Here is a 16475-nt window from a genome sequence, read left to right as displayed (position 1 = left end):
CTGATCCTGACAAGGTGAGAGCTGTAACAAAGACATGGGGATGGACAGATGTGAGAAGTGTGCAGTGTTGTGTTGGTCACATAAACCACACCGGAAAGTTCTTGTCTAATTTGTCATGAGACTGTGAACCAATGTCCAAGCTCAGTCCTGAGGAGGGCCAGTGGTACTGGGGCAGGAACAAGAAGCAGCTTTCACTCAAACAACCAAGATCACCAACTTGTGCCCACACCAGGTGGGACGGCTTCAGGGGAAAGTGGGACAGACTGCAAGGAAGAGTTTTGTTGAGGAATATTTTTTGTGAACTGTATCTAGTAATTAAGTGTTAACTGCAGATGATAGTTGACACATTTAATGTATTTTAAACAAAAAGAGATATCATTTGTGAAATGCAAATTTTATATTGTAAACACTGACTTTCCATCATCACAGAACCACTTTTTTTTTTGAAGAGTTTCGCCAATAAAACTCAAAACCCACTGCATGACACAAACATCACTCACTGAGGTGTGAGTATTTGTTGTCAATGTTTTTTCTGACAGATATTAGCGTTGGATATATGGTCTCTCGGTGTATGTGTGTGTGTCGCTGAATATGTGCCTCTATGTGTGTGATTGTGTGTGTGTGTGTGTGTGCGCGCGTGTGTGTCTAGTGGGGTGTGGTGGGTGTGACAGCAGCCGAGGGAGTAGGCAGGGGACCTGGAGGGGCACCGAGCCCTGGGTCACATTGGGGAGTAAGACAGAGTCTCAGCTGCTGACACAGACTCTCCCTTCCCCCCCCTCCCCATCCAGGCGGTGTGTCCAAAGGCAGCACCTGTCAGAAGGAAACATTGACAATGAAGGTTCCTCTTCATCTGTCCCAGACCAGAAGCTTGTGTGCTCAGCCCTGGGTGAAACATTCAGCTGGTGAGCCTGCCCTTTCCTCCCTCCAATAGCTGCTGGGTCACCAGTCAGTGAAGTATTCCTGATTCCCAGCAGCTGCCTGGCCCTCTCTTCACACTCATTCAGATCCTTCCGAACGGACATTCCCCGCTCCCCCACCCCAGAGAATGAACACTCCCAGACATTATCAACCATCCAACTCTGAAACACACACATTAAATAAACATCACACTGTGCATCCTGAACAAAAACAGTTTGCTGGAAAAGCTCAGCAGGTCTGGCAGCATCTGTCAAGAGAAATCAAAGAAATCAGACCAGTTCTGAGGAAGGGTCACCAGACCTGAAACGGTAACTCTGATTTCTCTGCATAGATGCTGCCAGACCTGCTGAGCTTTTCCAGCCATTTCCATTGTTGTTTCTGATTTACAGCATGTACAGTGCTGTCGGTTTTTACTGTGTACATCCTGCTTGGTTTAGGAAAGGCTTCCTGGGGAGTTACATGGTCATAACCCCCTCCCAGTTCATACTGAACTGAAGCTCAAACACTGCTGATTCCAAGATCCACAATCTGCAGAGTGAATGAATTAACCCTTTCCTGTGAAATCATTAATGAAGAATTCAGACAAATCAATGATCAGCAATAATTTATTGATTAACAACTGCAACGATCAGTATCTGCAGTTAATTGTTGATGATAAATAATGACAGATGTTTGCTGCAATAAATACATGATTGTGAACAAATAAAATAAAGGAAGTTGACATAAAAGTTCACATTTGATCACGCTGTTTACGTAAAGTGCAAAACCGATCAGTTCAGCTTAAAACAGATGAGAATAAAAATAGAAGAGTAGAAGTTAAATAGTGAGAGAGAGATATCAATCTAACAATATGACCGTAACAAAATTCATAGAGACTTTCACATAAAAGTTAAAATGTTGTTGCATAAAGTGCAGAAATGATTCACGTCCTACAGTACAAACCTCGCTCAGAGGGAGTTCAGGACATTGCTACATTTCAGGTCAAGACACTGAAGACAGTGAGAATGAGAAAGTGTGAGGGAGGAACCATCCGTGAAGATCCCTCTGATGGTGACACTGCTCACATTTCTGAGACGGGATGGAAACACGACTTGAGAGGGTCCCACTTGCAGAATCAGGATCCACGTGCGGATCTGGGATCCACTGTTCAACCTGTGGAAACACATTTTCAGGAAAAGTCAATCTCAATCCTGAATCGACTGGGTGTGAGCAATGAGCTGTAATTCTGTGTGTCTGCTGTGATATGGAAGGATGGACGTTGATGTCCATGTTCAAACTGGAACAGGAGGATCCCATTATTCTGCAATGAAGCTCCGGGAATGACCTGTAGTGGAGCTCAGGAAACCCACAAGGTCAGAAATGGACAGACACAAGGCAATCTCTTCAGGATGGGGAGGGGAGTGAAATTAGTTTGACAGGGTTTAACAGTGTCTGGGGGGGTGGGACAGGGTCAGGAGGGGAGGAGAATTAGTCTGACAGGGTTTAACAGTGTCTGGGAGGGTGGGACAGGGTCAGGAGGGGAGGGGAATTAGTCTGACAGGGTTTAACAGTGTCTGAGAGGGTGAGGCAGGGTCGGGGGGAGGGGAATGAGTCTGACAGGGTTTAACAGTGTCTGGGAGGGTGGGACAGGGTCAGGAGGGGAGTGAAATGAGTCTGACAGGGTTTAACAGTGTCTGGGAGGGTGGGACAGGTTCAGGAGGAGAGTGAAGAATTTCCAAATAAGTCTACGGACAGAAATTGACATCTCATTGACTAAATTATGAAGAAGCTGGAATAGAGACGTCCAAAGATAAGAAAATAAAAGAGAATGTTTGGAATGGAATGAAATATAAAGTTACATACTCTGAAATATTCTCTCTCACTCACTGGACCCCGGATTTAATCACCCTCAGCACTGACTAACCACATTCACACAGCACAGTGCAGAAGGAATTAAGGGTGAAGGAGTGAGGGAGAGGGAGTACGGAATGGGAAAATAGGGGGTGAGGATTCAATGGAGAGGTTGTGGGGGTTGGAGTTGAGGAAGAGAAGGATGAGAGAGTCACGAAGAACTGAACCGTGAGGAAACTGATGAGTGTCCCATCCAGGAGAATGTAACTCTACACCTTCCAATCCCTCTCCCATCATTCCCAACACTCTGTCCCCTCAGTCACTTACTGGGAGCTGTTGTGTAGGTCCCACTTGGTGAACCTGCAGAAACAAAATAAATGTCCATTAGAATGGGGAATAATCCATTCTCAGACAGTGAGAACACAACAACTGTGAGGGGATGGAGATTGTGTCAGAAATCCTCATTCCCACACTCCCCTCTATCCTTACACTTTATGGAGATTCTGGAGATCTCTCCCATCCCATTGATATTCAGTCAGTGAGGATATAAGTGTGTGTGATGGGTTTATTGATCAATGTTAGACCTGATCTAGGCCAAAGGATGATCAGACAGGGAACGAGACGGGTTTATACGTGTGTATCTGTGCTGGAATTCAATCAGTTCCATTCCCCACAGTGTCCTGTACTCCCAGTACTGGAGATTCCCCCACACTAACTATGTCCTCTCACTTCCACATTCCCCTCTCTCTGAATCTTACCTCTCCAGGGCCTTTTCCAGATGATTATTCCGAATATTGCAGCCATTGCAGCAATTAATCCAATCAAAGGTATAAGATGGGAACGTACCATACTGTTTTCTGGGATTTCTGAAACACATTGGAATAATATCAGGATTATCTCTGTTCCTGGATCCACTCTCGGTCTGTGTTAATTGGGGATAGTTTTAGTTTAACCCACCCATTGGGAATTGATGGACTTGGTTCAATAAATTTTGCACTCCAGATCTCATTGATGGGATCGATGTAATAACTGCACAGAGGATGGTATCCATCACCGAGTCACCCTTTATTTACATATGAACAGTCCTTGACTTTAGGACTGACTCTTTCAGAGATGAGTGTCATCATCTCTGATACTTCCCTTTTTATTTGTCAGCCAGGGCTCCCTGATTGGGGCTGGATCAATCAGGGAACTCATATTCCCTGAGGTCCTGCTGGCTAGCCTCGTTACAATCACAACTTCCCTCCCCCTGAGTCTGAGAACATAGGCCAGCCATTTTCCTTGGAGAGCATCCTGGGGCGGTTTAACACTGGGACAGCTTCCTCCATGTTCAGCAGATAATAACGGCAACATCAAATGCACAGGAGCTCGCCTCTTGTGCCAGGAGTGCCTTGGCAGGATTTTATTTTCTTCTTCCAGTGGCAGAGGCATCGATTTGGCTCCTTCCGTCATGTCCATCTCAGATTCTAAACTCTCAACAATGCTTGACAGAAATAGTGAACCCCTGGGTTCTGGCAGCCTTTCTGACTGCTCAGAGGGGCAGGGTATGTTTTGCTCCTGCATTGTTTACAAATTTACAACTTTCAAACGGACCTTGTGCTGGTTCAGGAGCATCGCACCTGCCTGACCTTTCCACATCACTGGTCCCGATCTCACATGGAGAATGCCTCTTTCCCATACAGGGCCATTTCCATCATTCTTACACCAAACCTCCTCCCCTTACTGTGATGATACTGCGACTTTAAAGGGTTATTTTGTCCTGTTTCTTTTTAAAGAGAGGTTGTAAGGCAGAGGTGTCAAGCTGTCTGGTTGGAAAGCCAATGAAGTAACTGGCTTACAAGGCCTTGGGTTTTTTAAAGCAGGAACAATAGAAGCAGCCTGGATGGGTGTGGCCAGCTCTCGGACCTAGATTTCTAATTTGTAGTTTTTTAGCTTTGCGATTCAGCATCAGTTACTGTTGGAGTCTCAACAGGCTCGGAATTACAGTAAATGTCTCCTTGCTGCTCCTCTCTCTGAGCTTTCTGTTGAAGCTTTTCCTTCTGGCTTGCTGCAGTTACCTGTGAGACAAATCTATATTCTGAACTTTGCCAAGGGGTGTGTTTATGGGATGTTACTAAATTGAATCATTAATTAGTAATCAGTACTGTGTCTATTGATTTGTTCATTTTTCTGATAGATTTATGGTATTCTAAATTCCACTTTCTTTAGTTATATTTTAGCTCTAGTGTTTCAATAAAGTGTGTTTTGCCTAAAGCTGAGTAGTGTGACCAATCGAATTGCATCTGGAACACAGCATTTTACATGTGCCTTTAAAATAAGATAAAGTTAGGTCCCAGGCTGCCTTCTTAAAATATTTTGCAGGGGTCTGGTCTGATCCTTAATTCCCTGTATTAAACAGTTTCTCTTGTTTGGCAGAGACTTGTGTCCAGCATTGGTGTTCCTGAGGCCATTACACCCCACTCCCACAGGTCCGGGAAGATCAGATTCAACCTGGTGCAGAGTCTTCTACCCATCAGCAACTCTGCTGGTCCCAACTCTGCTGTTGCATGTGGGGTGATCCCATAATCAAATAAGAACCATGATACCTTGGTAACTATCAAGAGGGTCGGCTGTTTTTCAAGCCAGCCTTTAAAGTTTGGACTGCTTTTTCTGCCAGGCCATTCAATGTTGGGTGGTATGAAGCTGTCCTTACCTGAAGAATCTCAAACCATTTTAAAAACATGACAAAATTTATGGTTTGTAAATTGTGGTCCGTTCCTTGTGCTACCTGGGAGGCTTTATCGTGCTACTCCAGAGGCTTTAAACTAGTAAGGGGATGACTCAAATCAAAGTAACAGTGAGTAAAGAGAAAGGGCTGAGGCTGGTACAGCTCTGAGGGGAACAGCTCAAATCGTCAAAACAGGCAAGAGCTTGGCAGTGACCAAGGTCAGAATGATAAACTGCATTTACTTCAATGTAAGAGGTATGTCAGGGAAGGCAGATGAACTTAGGGTATGGTTGGGAACATGGGACTAGGGTGTCACCGCTATTACAGAGACATAGCTCAGGGATGGACTGGACTGGTATCTCAATGTTCCAAGGTATAGATGCTCTAGGAAGGATAGAAAGTGAGGGGCAAGAGAGGAGGACAAGATTTTCATTCAGGATAACATTACAGCTGTACTTAGGGAGGCATATATTGGGAGAGTGACCAGTGAAGTTATATGGGTGGAACTGAGAAATAAGGAGGAGATGAGCACCTGGTTGAGATTGTATTATAGCCCCCAGTAGGCAGCAGGAAATTGAAAACCAAATGTGTAAGGAGATCTCATATCTGTAAGAATATTCGCATGGTAACAGTCGATTTTAATTTCCAAACATAGACTAGGGCTGTCATTGTGTTAACGGCTTGGATTGGGAGGAAGTTGTTAAGTATGTCCAAGAAAATGTTCTTCTTCAATATGTGGATGGACCGACTGGAGAAGGAGTAATACTTGAACTTCTGTTGGGAACAATTGTAGGGCAAGTGAATGAGGTGTCCAGGGGGAGCATTGTGGTGCAAGTGATCATAACTCTATTAGTTTTAAAGTAGTGATGGAAAAGGATAGAACTGATCAAAAAGGTAAAGTTCTAAATTGGAGTAAGGCTAATTTGGACAGTATCAGACAGGAACTTGCAAAAGATGATTGGAGGGAGGCTATTTGCAGGTAAAGGGATGAATGGGAAGTGGGAGGCCTTTAAGAAGAAGATAATGAGGGTCTAGAGACAGTATGTTCCTGTTAGTGTGAAGTGTTACAACGTCAAAAGCCTGTCTGTTCACTTTAAAGTAGAAAGTGTTTTCTGAAGTTTGAAGTAAACTTCAAGTGCAGGCTCAGCTGCCTGAATGGAAAGACTGGGAGATGAGCTGTTCCAAAATAGATACATGCAGCAACTGGCTGTGAAATAGATACCTGCAGCTTCCCTTACACCCAGCCCCAGACCTGAAGAAGGGTTACACCTGAAGTGTTGGCTTCTCCACCTCCTGATGCTGCCTGGCCTGATGTGTTCTTCCAGCCTCCTGCCTGTCTACCCTGAGTTTTGCTGCTGTTTTGACAACAACTCGAATTTAACTGATCAGTTTAAATTGTGCCGAGGATACTAAAAACCCAACTGAGTTTGAGTTTATTGTTTTGACACCTGGAAACCAATCAAATTATAAGAATTTACTGTGTCATGGAGGCTATAAAACATGGGAGTTTTGAAAATTGGTCAGAAAGCAACTGCCATCGATCCATTGAGCAACTGCCCATCTGACATCTTGCTCTCAAAGAAATTAGAAACAGTCTCTATCAAAGGTACCTTTGCATGTGAAACATCCTCGCGGTAACAAAGAAAGGAAACAACCCCAGGGAGAACAGCAGGGGGAAGATTGAAGACACCGAAGAAGATAGAGGGTATGTGGTCTTGAGGTTAAGTTAAAGTAATGTTTAATAAGTGTGTTATTGGAATAGCTTTTATTTGTAGAGTTGGGGTCAGATCGTAAGAAATTAAGAGAACCGGGGGGGGGGTGGGTTTGGATATGTGAATTTTTTTTGGTTTAATGTTCACTATCAGAGTTATTCTTTTTACGTAACAGAGGGGTTTGACCACTGCATGATAATAGAAGGACAAGGCTGGTCGATGTAGGAAATGCTGTAAGACTTGAGAAATTGAGGTTCTGGTCAATAAAAAGAAAGAGGCATTTATCAGGTATAGACAGCAGGGATTGAGTAAATCCCAAGAAGTGTATTAGGGCAGTTGGAGTATCCTTAAGAGGGAAATCAGGAGGACAAAAAGGGAACATGAGACAGCTTTAGTAAATGCAGTTAAGGAGAATCCAAAGAGACTCTAAAAGTACATTTTGGCAAAAGAGTAACTAGTTCGAGAATAGGGCACCTTAAAGATCAATGTGGCTGTCTATGTGTGGAACCATAAGAGATCAATCAGATTCTAATCACATATTTTGTGTCAGTACGTATCATGGAGAAGGACATGGAAGCTAGGGAACTTGGGAAAATAAATAGTGATGGCTTGAAAACAGTGCACATTACAGAAGAGGAGGTACTGAAGTTTAAATGCATAATGGTAGATAAATCCCCAGGACCTGATCCGGTGTTACCCAGAATTCTGTGGGAAGCTAGGGAAGAGGTTGCTGCGTACCTAGCTCAGATGTTTGGATCATCCATAGCCAAGGGAGAGGTGCCAGAAGACTGGAGGGTGGCTAATGTGGTGGTACAATTTAAGAAAGGCTGTAATGAAAAGCTAGGGAACTATAGACCGATGAGCCATACATCAGTGGTGGGTACATAGTTGGAGGAGATTCTGAGGAATAGGACTTACGTGCATTTGGAAAGCAAGGACTGATTAGGGATAGTCAACATGGCTTTGTGCGTGGGAAATTGTGTCTCTGTAACTTAACTGTGTTTTTTGAAGAGGTAACAAAGAAGATTGGTGAAGGTAGAGGGGTAGATGTTGTCCATATGGACTTCAACAAAGTGTTTGACCAAGTTCTACATGTGGACTGGTGAGTAAGGTTAGACCACATGGGACCCAGAGGAAGCTAGCTAACTGAATATAAAACTTGGCTTCAAGGTGGGAAACAAAGGTTGGTCTAAGAGGGTTGCTTTTTGGAGCGGAAGCCTGTGACCAGTGGTGTGCCACAAAGATCGGTGCTGGCTCCATTGCTTTTCATCATTTATATAAATCAGTTGCAGATATGGGCGGAAAAATGGTCGATGGAGTTTAATCCAGGTAATTGTGAGGTGCTGTGCTTTGGGAGATCACATGTTAAGGAACAGGATACAATTAGTGGCAGGACTCTGAACAGCATTGATAGACAGAAGGATCTTCAGGTTCAAATCTATAGCTCCCTGAAAGTGATCACCCAAGTAGATAAGGTGGTAAAGAAGGCGTATGGCATCTTGCCTTCATTGGTCAGGGTCAGAGTGTGGCACTGGAAAAGCACAGCCAGTCAGGCAGCATCTGAGGTGCAGGAGAATCGATGTTTCGAGCGTAAGATCATCATCAGGAATGAGGCTTGTGGCCCAAGATAAATGGGAGGGGGGGGAGCGGGAGGTTGGGTAAGGGGAAGGTAGCTGGGAATGCAATAGATAGATGAAGGTGGGGGTAAAGATGATAGGTCGAAGAGGAGGGTGAAGTGGTTAGGTGGAAAGGAAGATGGAAAGGTGGGACCGTTCAATAGGGCGGTGCTGAGTTGGAAGGTTTCTTCTGGGATTAAGGTGTGGGGAGGGAAAATGAGGAAACTGGTGAAATCCACAAAGATCCCGTGTGGTTGAAGGGTCCCAAGGTGGAAGATGAGGCATTCTTCCTCCAGGTATCGGGTGGTTAGGGTTTGGTGGTGGAGGAGGCCCAGGGACTTGCATGTCCTTGGCAGAGTGAGAGGGGGAGTTAAAGTATTCAGCCACAGGGTGGTGTGTGTGTGTGTGTGTGTGTGTGTGTGTGTGTCAGAGATGGCTGAACACTTTAACTTGCTCGCAAATATAAGCCCGAGATTTCAATGAAGTAATGAAACAACTGTCATTGTCTAAGGATTGGCACTCTGTGATCCCAAGAAAGATCTAGTGTTGACATGTGATGTCTCCCCGCACATTTCATTGTAGAGATCCCTGGTGGAGTTCAGCTAGAGTTTGGCGGCAGCCTTTACTCAGGATAATCACAATTTCTCTAACAAGTTCTAACAATTTTCCATCCTCTGCCGTGAGCTGGTATCTCTGGGTCCAAACATTTTTCAATTCAAAGGATTTCAAGTGCCTTTTGGTTTCCCCATAAATACAAGTTATTTCCAGTTTGAAGGGATTGGATCTTTCTGTGTCCAAAGCCTGATAGTCAGCTCTGATTAGGAGCTTGTCCAGAAAGTTTAATACCATTACAGACCTTTCCACTGGGGGGCGCTACCAGTGGTGTATTTGCTCATGGCCAGGCGGCTCAATACATCCACATTCACTACTCAGCCTCCCAGGCAGTGTTCTGGCTTGCAATTGTAAGCACTTAGTATTAGAACCCACCATTGAAGGTGGCCCAAAATTACAGGGTGGCCCTGCCTTGTCCTCTTTCAGCACACCAAGTAGTCCATGATTATCACAAATTTTAATTCATAAAGGTATTGGTGGAATGTCCTGACCCCAGATATGACCATCAATCCTTCCTTCTGTATCTGGGTGTATTTACGTGCTGCATTGGCCAAAGTCCTAGATGTATATGCTGTTGGATGTTCCTCTCCACTGAGCCATCATCAGCTAATACAACTCCAGTGCTGTGCAGGAAAACATCGCATGTCAGTACTAGGTCTTTCTTGGGATCACAGAGTGCCAATCCTTAGAGGATGACAGTTGTATCGTTCCTTCATTGAAAGCTCGGTCTTATGTTTGCAACCATTTCCCAGGCTGATCCTTTCTGTCACGAGTTGATGTAATGGTGCCAGGACGGAGGCCAGGTTATGTACAAACGTTCCAAAATAATTTACCAGCCCAAGATATGACGTAAGTTCCTGGACAGACGTAGGAACCAGAGCAACTTTGATCTCCCTCACATTATCTTCCAACAAGTGTAACCCAGAGTTGTCGAATCTGTATCCCAAGTAGATCATTACGGATACACATTTTCCCTTCTTAGGCAAATGCCTGCCTTGGAGAATCACCTTTGGACTATATCCAGTTCTCTGACTGCTCCTTATTAGTTTTCCCTGTTATTGGCTAATTTACCATCTACGTAAATGGCGACCTGGGGTAGACCATGCAAGATGTTCTCTATTGTCCACTGAAAGATCGAACAGGCTGACAATACCTCAAATGGCAGTCTTGTATCTTGGTACAATCCCTGATGGATATTAATTGTAGCATACATCTGGGAACCTGGTCTGATCACAATTGCAAGTAAGTGTAGCTCATGTCCAGCTGTGTGAAGGAGAACGCCCATCCTGCACCAACGTTGGGCACAAATCCTGAGGGGCTGGCGATCTATTCTGCTGTCAAAAGCAGTTTACACTTTATTTAAAATCGCCACAAAGGCAAACCGACCCACTGGGCTTCAGTACCATTCCAATCACTGCTGCCTATTCCACAAACTGAAAATGTGTTGCTGGTTAAAGCACAGCAGGTTAGGCAGCATCCAAGGAACAGGAAATTCGACGTTTCGGGCCAAAGCCCTTCATTCCTGCTTTAACCAGCAACACATTTTCAGCTCTGATCTCCAGCACCTGCAGACCTCACTTTTTACTATTCCACAAACTGGACTGGTTTGATAATTCTTTCACTTTCCAGCCTTCTAATTTCTGCCTTGACATTTGCCTGTCAGGCCAATGGCACTGGGCAGGCCTTACAGCATCATGGGATTGATTCCTGGTCAATATCAAGGCTCCTCTGATAACCCCTAGATCTTTCTGGATGATCTACAGGTAATTAAATTGAATTTCACTCAAGCAGCCATTTTCTAAGTGAAACATCTTGAGCCATTTGGGGTGAATCTCTCACAACTGATTTCTCCCCATTAAGCTCGGATTTGAAGCTTTTAGCACAATCACTGGTAACTGAACCAGCTGCCTTCCATGAAAGAGCGGAACTGAAGTTGTACCCCTATTCTCTGAAGCTTCCTCAGTTGAGGTTCTCAGTCTGGCCAAGAACTTGTGCAAAGTTAAGGGTTGGAGTTCAGAGTGAATCTTGTTAAAGGTTGGTTCTGTGATCACTGATACAGCTGCACTCGGATCGACCTCCATCAGAACAGAATGACCAGTTAACCAGACGTTTAAATTGGTTGGTTCTGATTTTGATGTCGCGATGCAATTTAACTGTTCCAAACCAGATATGGATGGATTTTTCAGGATACCCACCTGGATATGGGGCTATAATTTATCTCGCTCAATTTAAGTCGAGTAGGACACTTTTGCTGTCTCAATTCCACCCATCGACAGAAACTGCAATGCCTTAATGGCCAGGATCCTGATCAACATTTTAACTGTTTGTTGAGGCTTGGTTTAGTGTTTTACGGTGAGCCAACCTCAAGTCCCTCTGATCGATATGTCCTGACTGAGGCTACGCAATTGCATGCACCCAGGTGGGGTCCTCCAAGTTCAGTCGGACTGTTGAGGGTGTCCATTTCCATTGGAATACCCTGTAATTCATGAGCTCCACTTGCTGCATTTTCCAATGATAAAGCCAGTTGTAGTAGCTGCCTGAAGTGCAGTTGGGATTCAGCCAGTAGGTGTTTTTGCATAGTTACATCATTCATTACATCATAGTTACATCATTCATTACATCACAGTTATATCAGTATTACATCATAGTTACAGCAGTAATTTCACCTACCATTCTCTTAGCATCTCATTAAGGGTTAAACCGATTTCACATACTTTTGCCAGTCTTCTTAACCTAGTCAGATATCCCAGTGTGGATTTCCCTGGTTCTTGAATTGCCAAATAAAAATGATAGCATCTCAGAATTAGCAGGGGCTTTTGCTCATAATATTCCTTAATTATTCCTATCAATGTTTGAAAGGTTTTAGTACCTGGTGCCACAGGGAAAGCTAGAATCCTAATAACAGAAAAAGCTGCAGCCCCACAAGCTGTCAGGAGAATTACTTGTTGCTTTTCACCTGCCACAATGCCATTTACCCAGAAAATATGCCACCTTATCTTCACACACTGGGCCCAGTCCTCGCTGACAGGATCGAACGAGTCAAGTTTCCCAAACAAAGGCATGATGTACCAAATGCTCCCCTGACTGAAAGGCGCCTGTTGTGAGCAAGTTTCTTCACGATCATGCTTTACTCCCATTGCCACTGGAATAGCCCGACAGAAGCTAGCATTCACTCACCAAGTCACCCTTCATTTACACAAGAACAGTCCTAGACTTTAGTAGTACCTCATTCAGATTCAGATTCAATACCTCTGACACACCCTTTTTTTAATGTCAGTCAGGACTCCCTGATTGGATCAGGTTAACGGCCCAATCAGAGGCCTCCTATTGATGCGAATGGAAATCTGGAGTTTTCTAACCAAATTGCTGTGAGCACTGAGGATCAATTGAATATTTCCAGCCTGAGACCAGGAGGGTTTTATTGGGGAAGAGCAGCAAAAGACATGGAGCAGGAATGGGTAAAGGGAGTGAGGGACAGATCAGAGCAACCTCAATGAATCGTGGAACAGACACACACACACACACACACACACACACACACACACACACACACACACACATACAGACTCTCCAGTCCCTTACCCCAATTGTAGAGCTTGGCGTCTGCCAGGCTGCTGTGTTCAATTTGACAGGAGTATTGATCCTCATCCCCAGCATTGATCTCAATCTCTTTCTGGATCTCATGGGTCCCATCGTGGTTCGGTCGAACCCCTGGGGATTGAGTCTCAGACATGACCTCTCCATTCCTTAGCCAGGTCACCTCAATGTCTGCAGGATAAAACCCAGTGACCAGGCAGGAGAGAGTGAGCGGCTTGTCCTGGCGATTGGGCTCCCTCCTGGAGATGAACACTTCAGGCTGAACTGTGATGGGAAAGGGTGAAAACACAAACAACAGACAGACACTGAATGGAATGGGAGAACGGTTTCATGGATCAGTGAGGTTAGGTCAGAACATGGGATCAAAACTGAAATACATACCTTTCCTTCTGAAATATTCCTTTCCAGCTTCCAGATATCTCTTTAAATACTCAACAAAGATTCCATGCAGCTGTGTTTCCCAGTAATTGTTCCAGGATTCATCGGAATCCCATTTCTCTTTTGTCATCACTGCAAAGTGATTGGTTACAATCCATCTCATTCTGTCTGGGTCTAAACTGATATAATCCTTTCCATTGAATCCAAATCTCATTGATCTCTTCACAGAGCCACCATCACTGACCTCAACAGAATGTATCCATTGGAGAATGTGAATTCCTGTCAGTGACCAAACAGGGATCAATCCTCAGTGATTAATTGTGAACTGAAACTGAGAAATGCAGTCTGATCAAAGCAGATTGGGGATCTCGTATCAGGCCCAGGGTGAGGGGGTTACACACGGTGCGAATCCCCAGGGCCTGTGCTGTCAGAGGGTCCCAGACTCAGGCAGTACTGCCCCTTTCTCCAGTGGCTGCCTCACACCTCAACCTGGAGCAGATAAGGAACAGGCTCTCTGATCCGGGTCAGAATTCCAGCGCTCACATTCCCACTATCCTGGAGTGATTGTTATAGTCCTTGTTGTCATTTATTTCAATCACAGGCTGCATTCTGGGGGAATGTAGTCAATATCTGTCTGTTACCACCCTGTCAGCCTCCAGGAATGGACCGTGACCACTCAAATATTTCTCTTTGATGTCCCTCCTGTTCTCAATTCACTGGTTATATGATTCCTGATTGGGAAATGTCTCAACTACAAATAGTATGTAGTTCATGAATAATAGGAATGATTCTTGCCCAATTAATATCTTTATATTCCTCACTTTCTGTTTAACTTAGAAACTCATTTTCTGTGTTTTGATTAGATTCCCTACAGTGCTGAAACAGGCCGTTTGGCCCAACATGTCCACACTGACCCTCCAAAGAGTAACCCACCCAGACCCATTTCCCTCTGACTAATGCACCTGGCACTATGGGCAATTTACCTAACCTGCACATCTTTGTGACTGTTAGAGGAAACCCACACAGACATGAGCAGAACGTGCAAACTCCACACAGACAAGAATTGAACCTGGGACCCTGGCGCTGTGAGCCACCATGCCACCCAGTGGTGAGATGTAGTATATTTCTGTGATACATTTAGCGTGCTCTTATTAAATACATTTCCAATAAATTACCAAAACTATTTTTTTCATTTGAACTTGACCTGACCACATGTACACTATTTCCAGAAAATTAAAAATGGACTGTTTCTGGCTGGTGTGAGGCCCTGAGTCAACCATCTCCCAAATCAACTCCTCCTTCACAATGGTATAATGTGGGAGTAGGGGACTGTTGGTGTGTGTCCCACTGTGTGAACCCTGGACCAGGAGGGGGAGAAAACCCAGTTGGGAGGGAAACCCACTTCCTACACCTTTTGTTTGTATGAATTCCATCGACAGCAGCTCAGAGAGTGCACCACCAGATGAGAATGTCAACTCAGTGTTACTTAAACCCAACTCCTTATTGAATCTCCTCCCCCTCCCTGATGACCCAGATCTGAGCCTCAGGCTGTCCCCTTCCAGCTCTGCTTCTTCAGCAAAAAGATAAGAAAGATTTTTAGTTCGCTCTGCATCTTCACACATTTCATTGGTTATTTTTATCAATTACTCAATTTGTAACAAGCTATCAATGTCATGCTTTGTCTAGTTTGATTGCTGAGCAAGTTGTGAATGTTTACTTCATACATTAACATGATATAAAATTAAAGTTTAGAATTGTGCTAAACAAGACCTCAAGCAGCTGCCTCTGGGTTTCTTGCTGTTGGAGAATGAGGAGCTCTGATGGCTTTTTGCAGGATGGACAAACAGGTTGTTTTGCTTCAGGAGAAAATGCCAAGTGTTGACAATGCTCAGTATGTCTCTCAGTATCTGTGCAGGGAGAAACAAGACCCTTCTTCAGGATTGGTGCAGATGTTGAACCTGAGACCTCGACCGTCTTTTTCTCATTACAGATACTGCCTGACCTGCTGGGGATTTCCAGAATTTTGAATTTATATTTCAGGTTTCCAGTAGCTGCAATAATTTGCTGTCGTATTATATGTCCCTGTGGCATTTGTAAATCTGATTTGTTTAAATCAAAATGAGAAAATATTTATCACACAATGTAGGATAGGTAACAGCATGGCGACACTGAGATTGCATGATCAGCCATGATCATATTGAGTGGTGCTGTAGGCTTGAAGGGACAAATGGCTGATCCCTGCATCTATTTTCAATGTTTCTATGAAGTTGTGTCACTGTCTGACTCGGCTGTGGTGATAAAGTGAGTCAAACTGAAACCTAAGCTTCTAATGAGTGTTTTAAAAACAGGAACAGAGCACAAAGGCCATGAAATTTTGCTGAAAGTACGTAAAGCAGTTTGGCGCTTCTGTAACAATGGCTCCCATTCTTCAATACCCAAGGATGTGAGGAGTGGGGTAAATGTCGGAGCTGAGGAGGTGATGGAAACAAGGTTCAAGGAAACAGGAGAAGAACAAAGACATGTCTTTCCCAGCACTGGAGCCCAGCAGGCAGTGCTGAGGAATAGATTAGGTTTTGTGATGAAAAGGGACAACAAACAGGGAATTTCTGACACGCCTGTTCTTACCTCATGTCTGGTTTATCCTCTTCATTATCACATTTTCGAGTTTTGTTTGCCATTTCTGTATGCTCTATCACAAGGCCTGTGATGTCATCCCAGAATTTTATGTCAACATACTCTTTGATGAATTGCTGCCTGGGGATGCAGTGATGGATTTTGCTGTCACGATAACCTATTGTAACTCCATTGACCATTGCAGTGCTTGTAGCTTCAGGAAAATCATTAATTCTAGAAACAATTGCGTAAATCACAGTAAGGTCATTAGTGGCTGTAACTCAAAGAAAGGAGCTGATTACTAATCACCGTCAGAAACAACATCATAATGACAGGCTCCACTGACCATAATAACACCACCACAAAACTCAGGAAAATCATTGATGTCAGAGACTATCATGAAAACCACTTTAAACATGTTAGTGTCTGGAAGGCATACTTCAGGAGCAGGCAAATAAACATGAGTGAAAAGTGAGGCCGAATCCAAACAGT

The 16475-nt window shown here is 44.2% G+C and overlaps 1 protein-coding gene across 1 annotated transcript; it reads right to left on the bottom strand.

Annotated features, from left to right (window-relative positions):
• Positions 1–1571: 1571 nt before the first annotated feature.
• Positions 1572–13500, bottom strand: LOC132832630 (beta-2-microglobulin-like). Its single transcript, XM_060850712.1, has 5 exons — positions 13374–13500; positions 12978–13256; positions 3507–3614; positions 3076–3108; positions 1572–2070 (listed from the first exon to the last, which is right to left on the bottom strand). Exons 1-5 carry the CDS (start codon positions 13498–13500, stop codon positions 2066–2068), a joined length of 552 nt encoding a protein of 183 aa, XP_060706695.1. The 3' UTR covers positions 1572–2065.
• Between the last annotated feature and the right edge of the window lie 2975 nt (positions 13501–16475).

Source organism: Hemiscyllium ocellatum, chromosome 35 (assembly GCF_020745735.1).
Source record: "Hemiscyllium ocellatum isolate sHemOce1 chromosome 35, sHemOce1.pat.X.cur, whole genome shotgun sequence".
NCBI classification, from domain to species: domain Eukaryota; kingdom Metazoa; phylum Chordata; class Chondrichthyes; order Orectolobiformes; family Hemiscylliidae; genus Hemiscyllium; species Hemiscyllium ocellatum.
The sequence above is the reverse complement of the archived record's forward strand: the minus strand, read 5'-3'. Positions and strand labels throughout refer to the sequence as shown.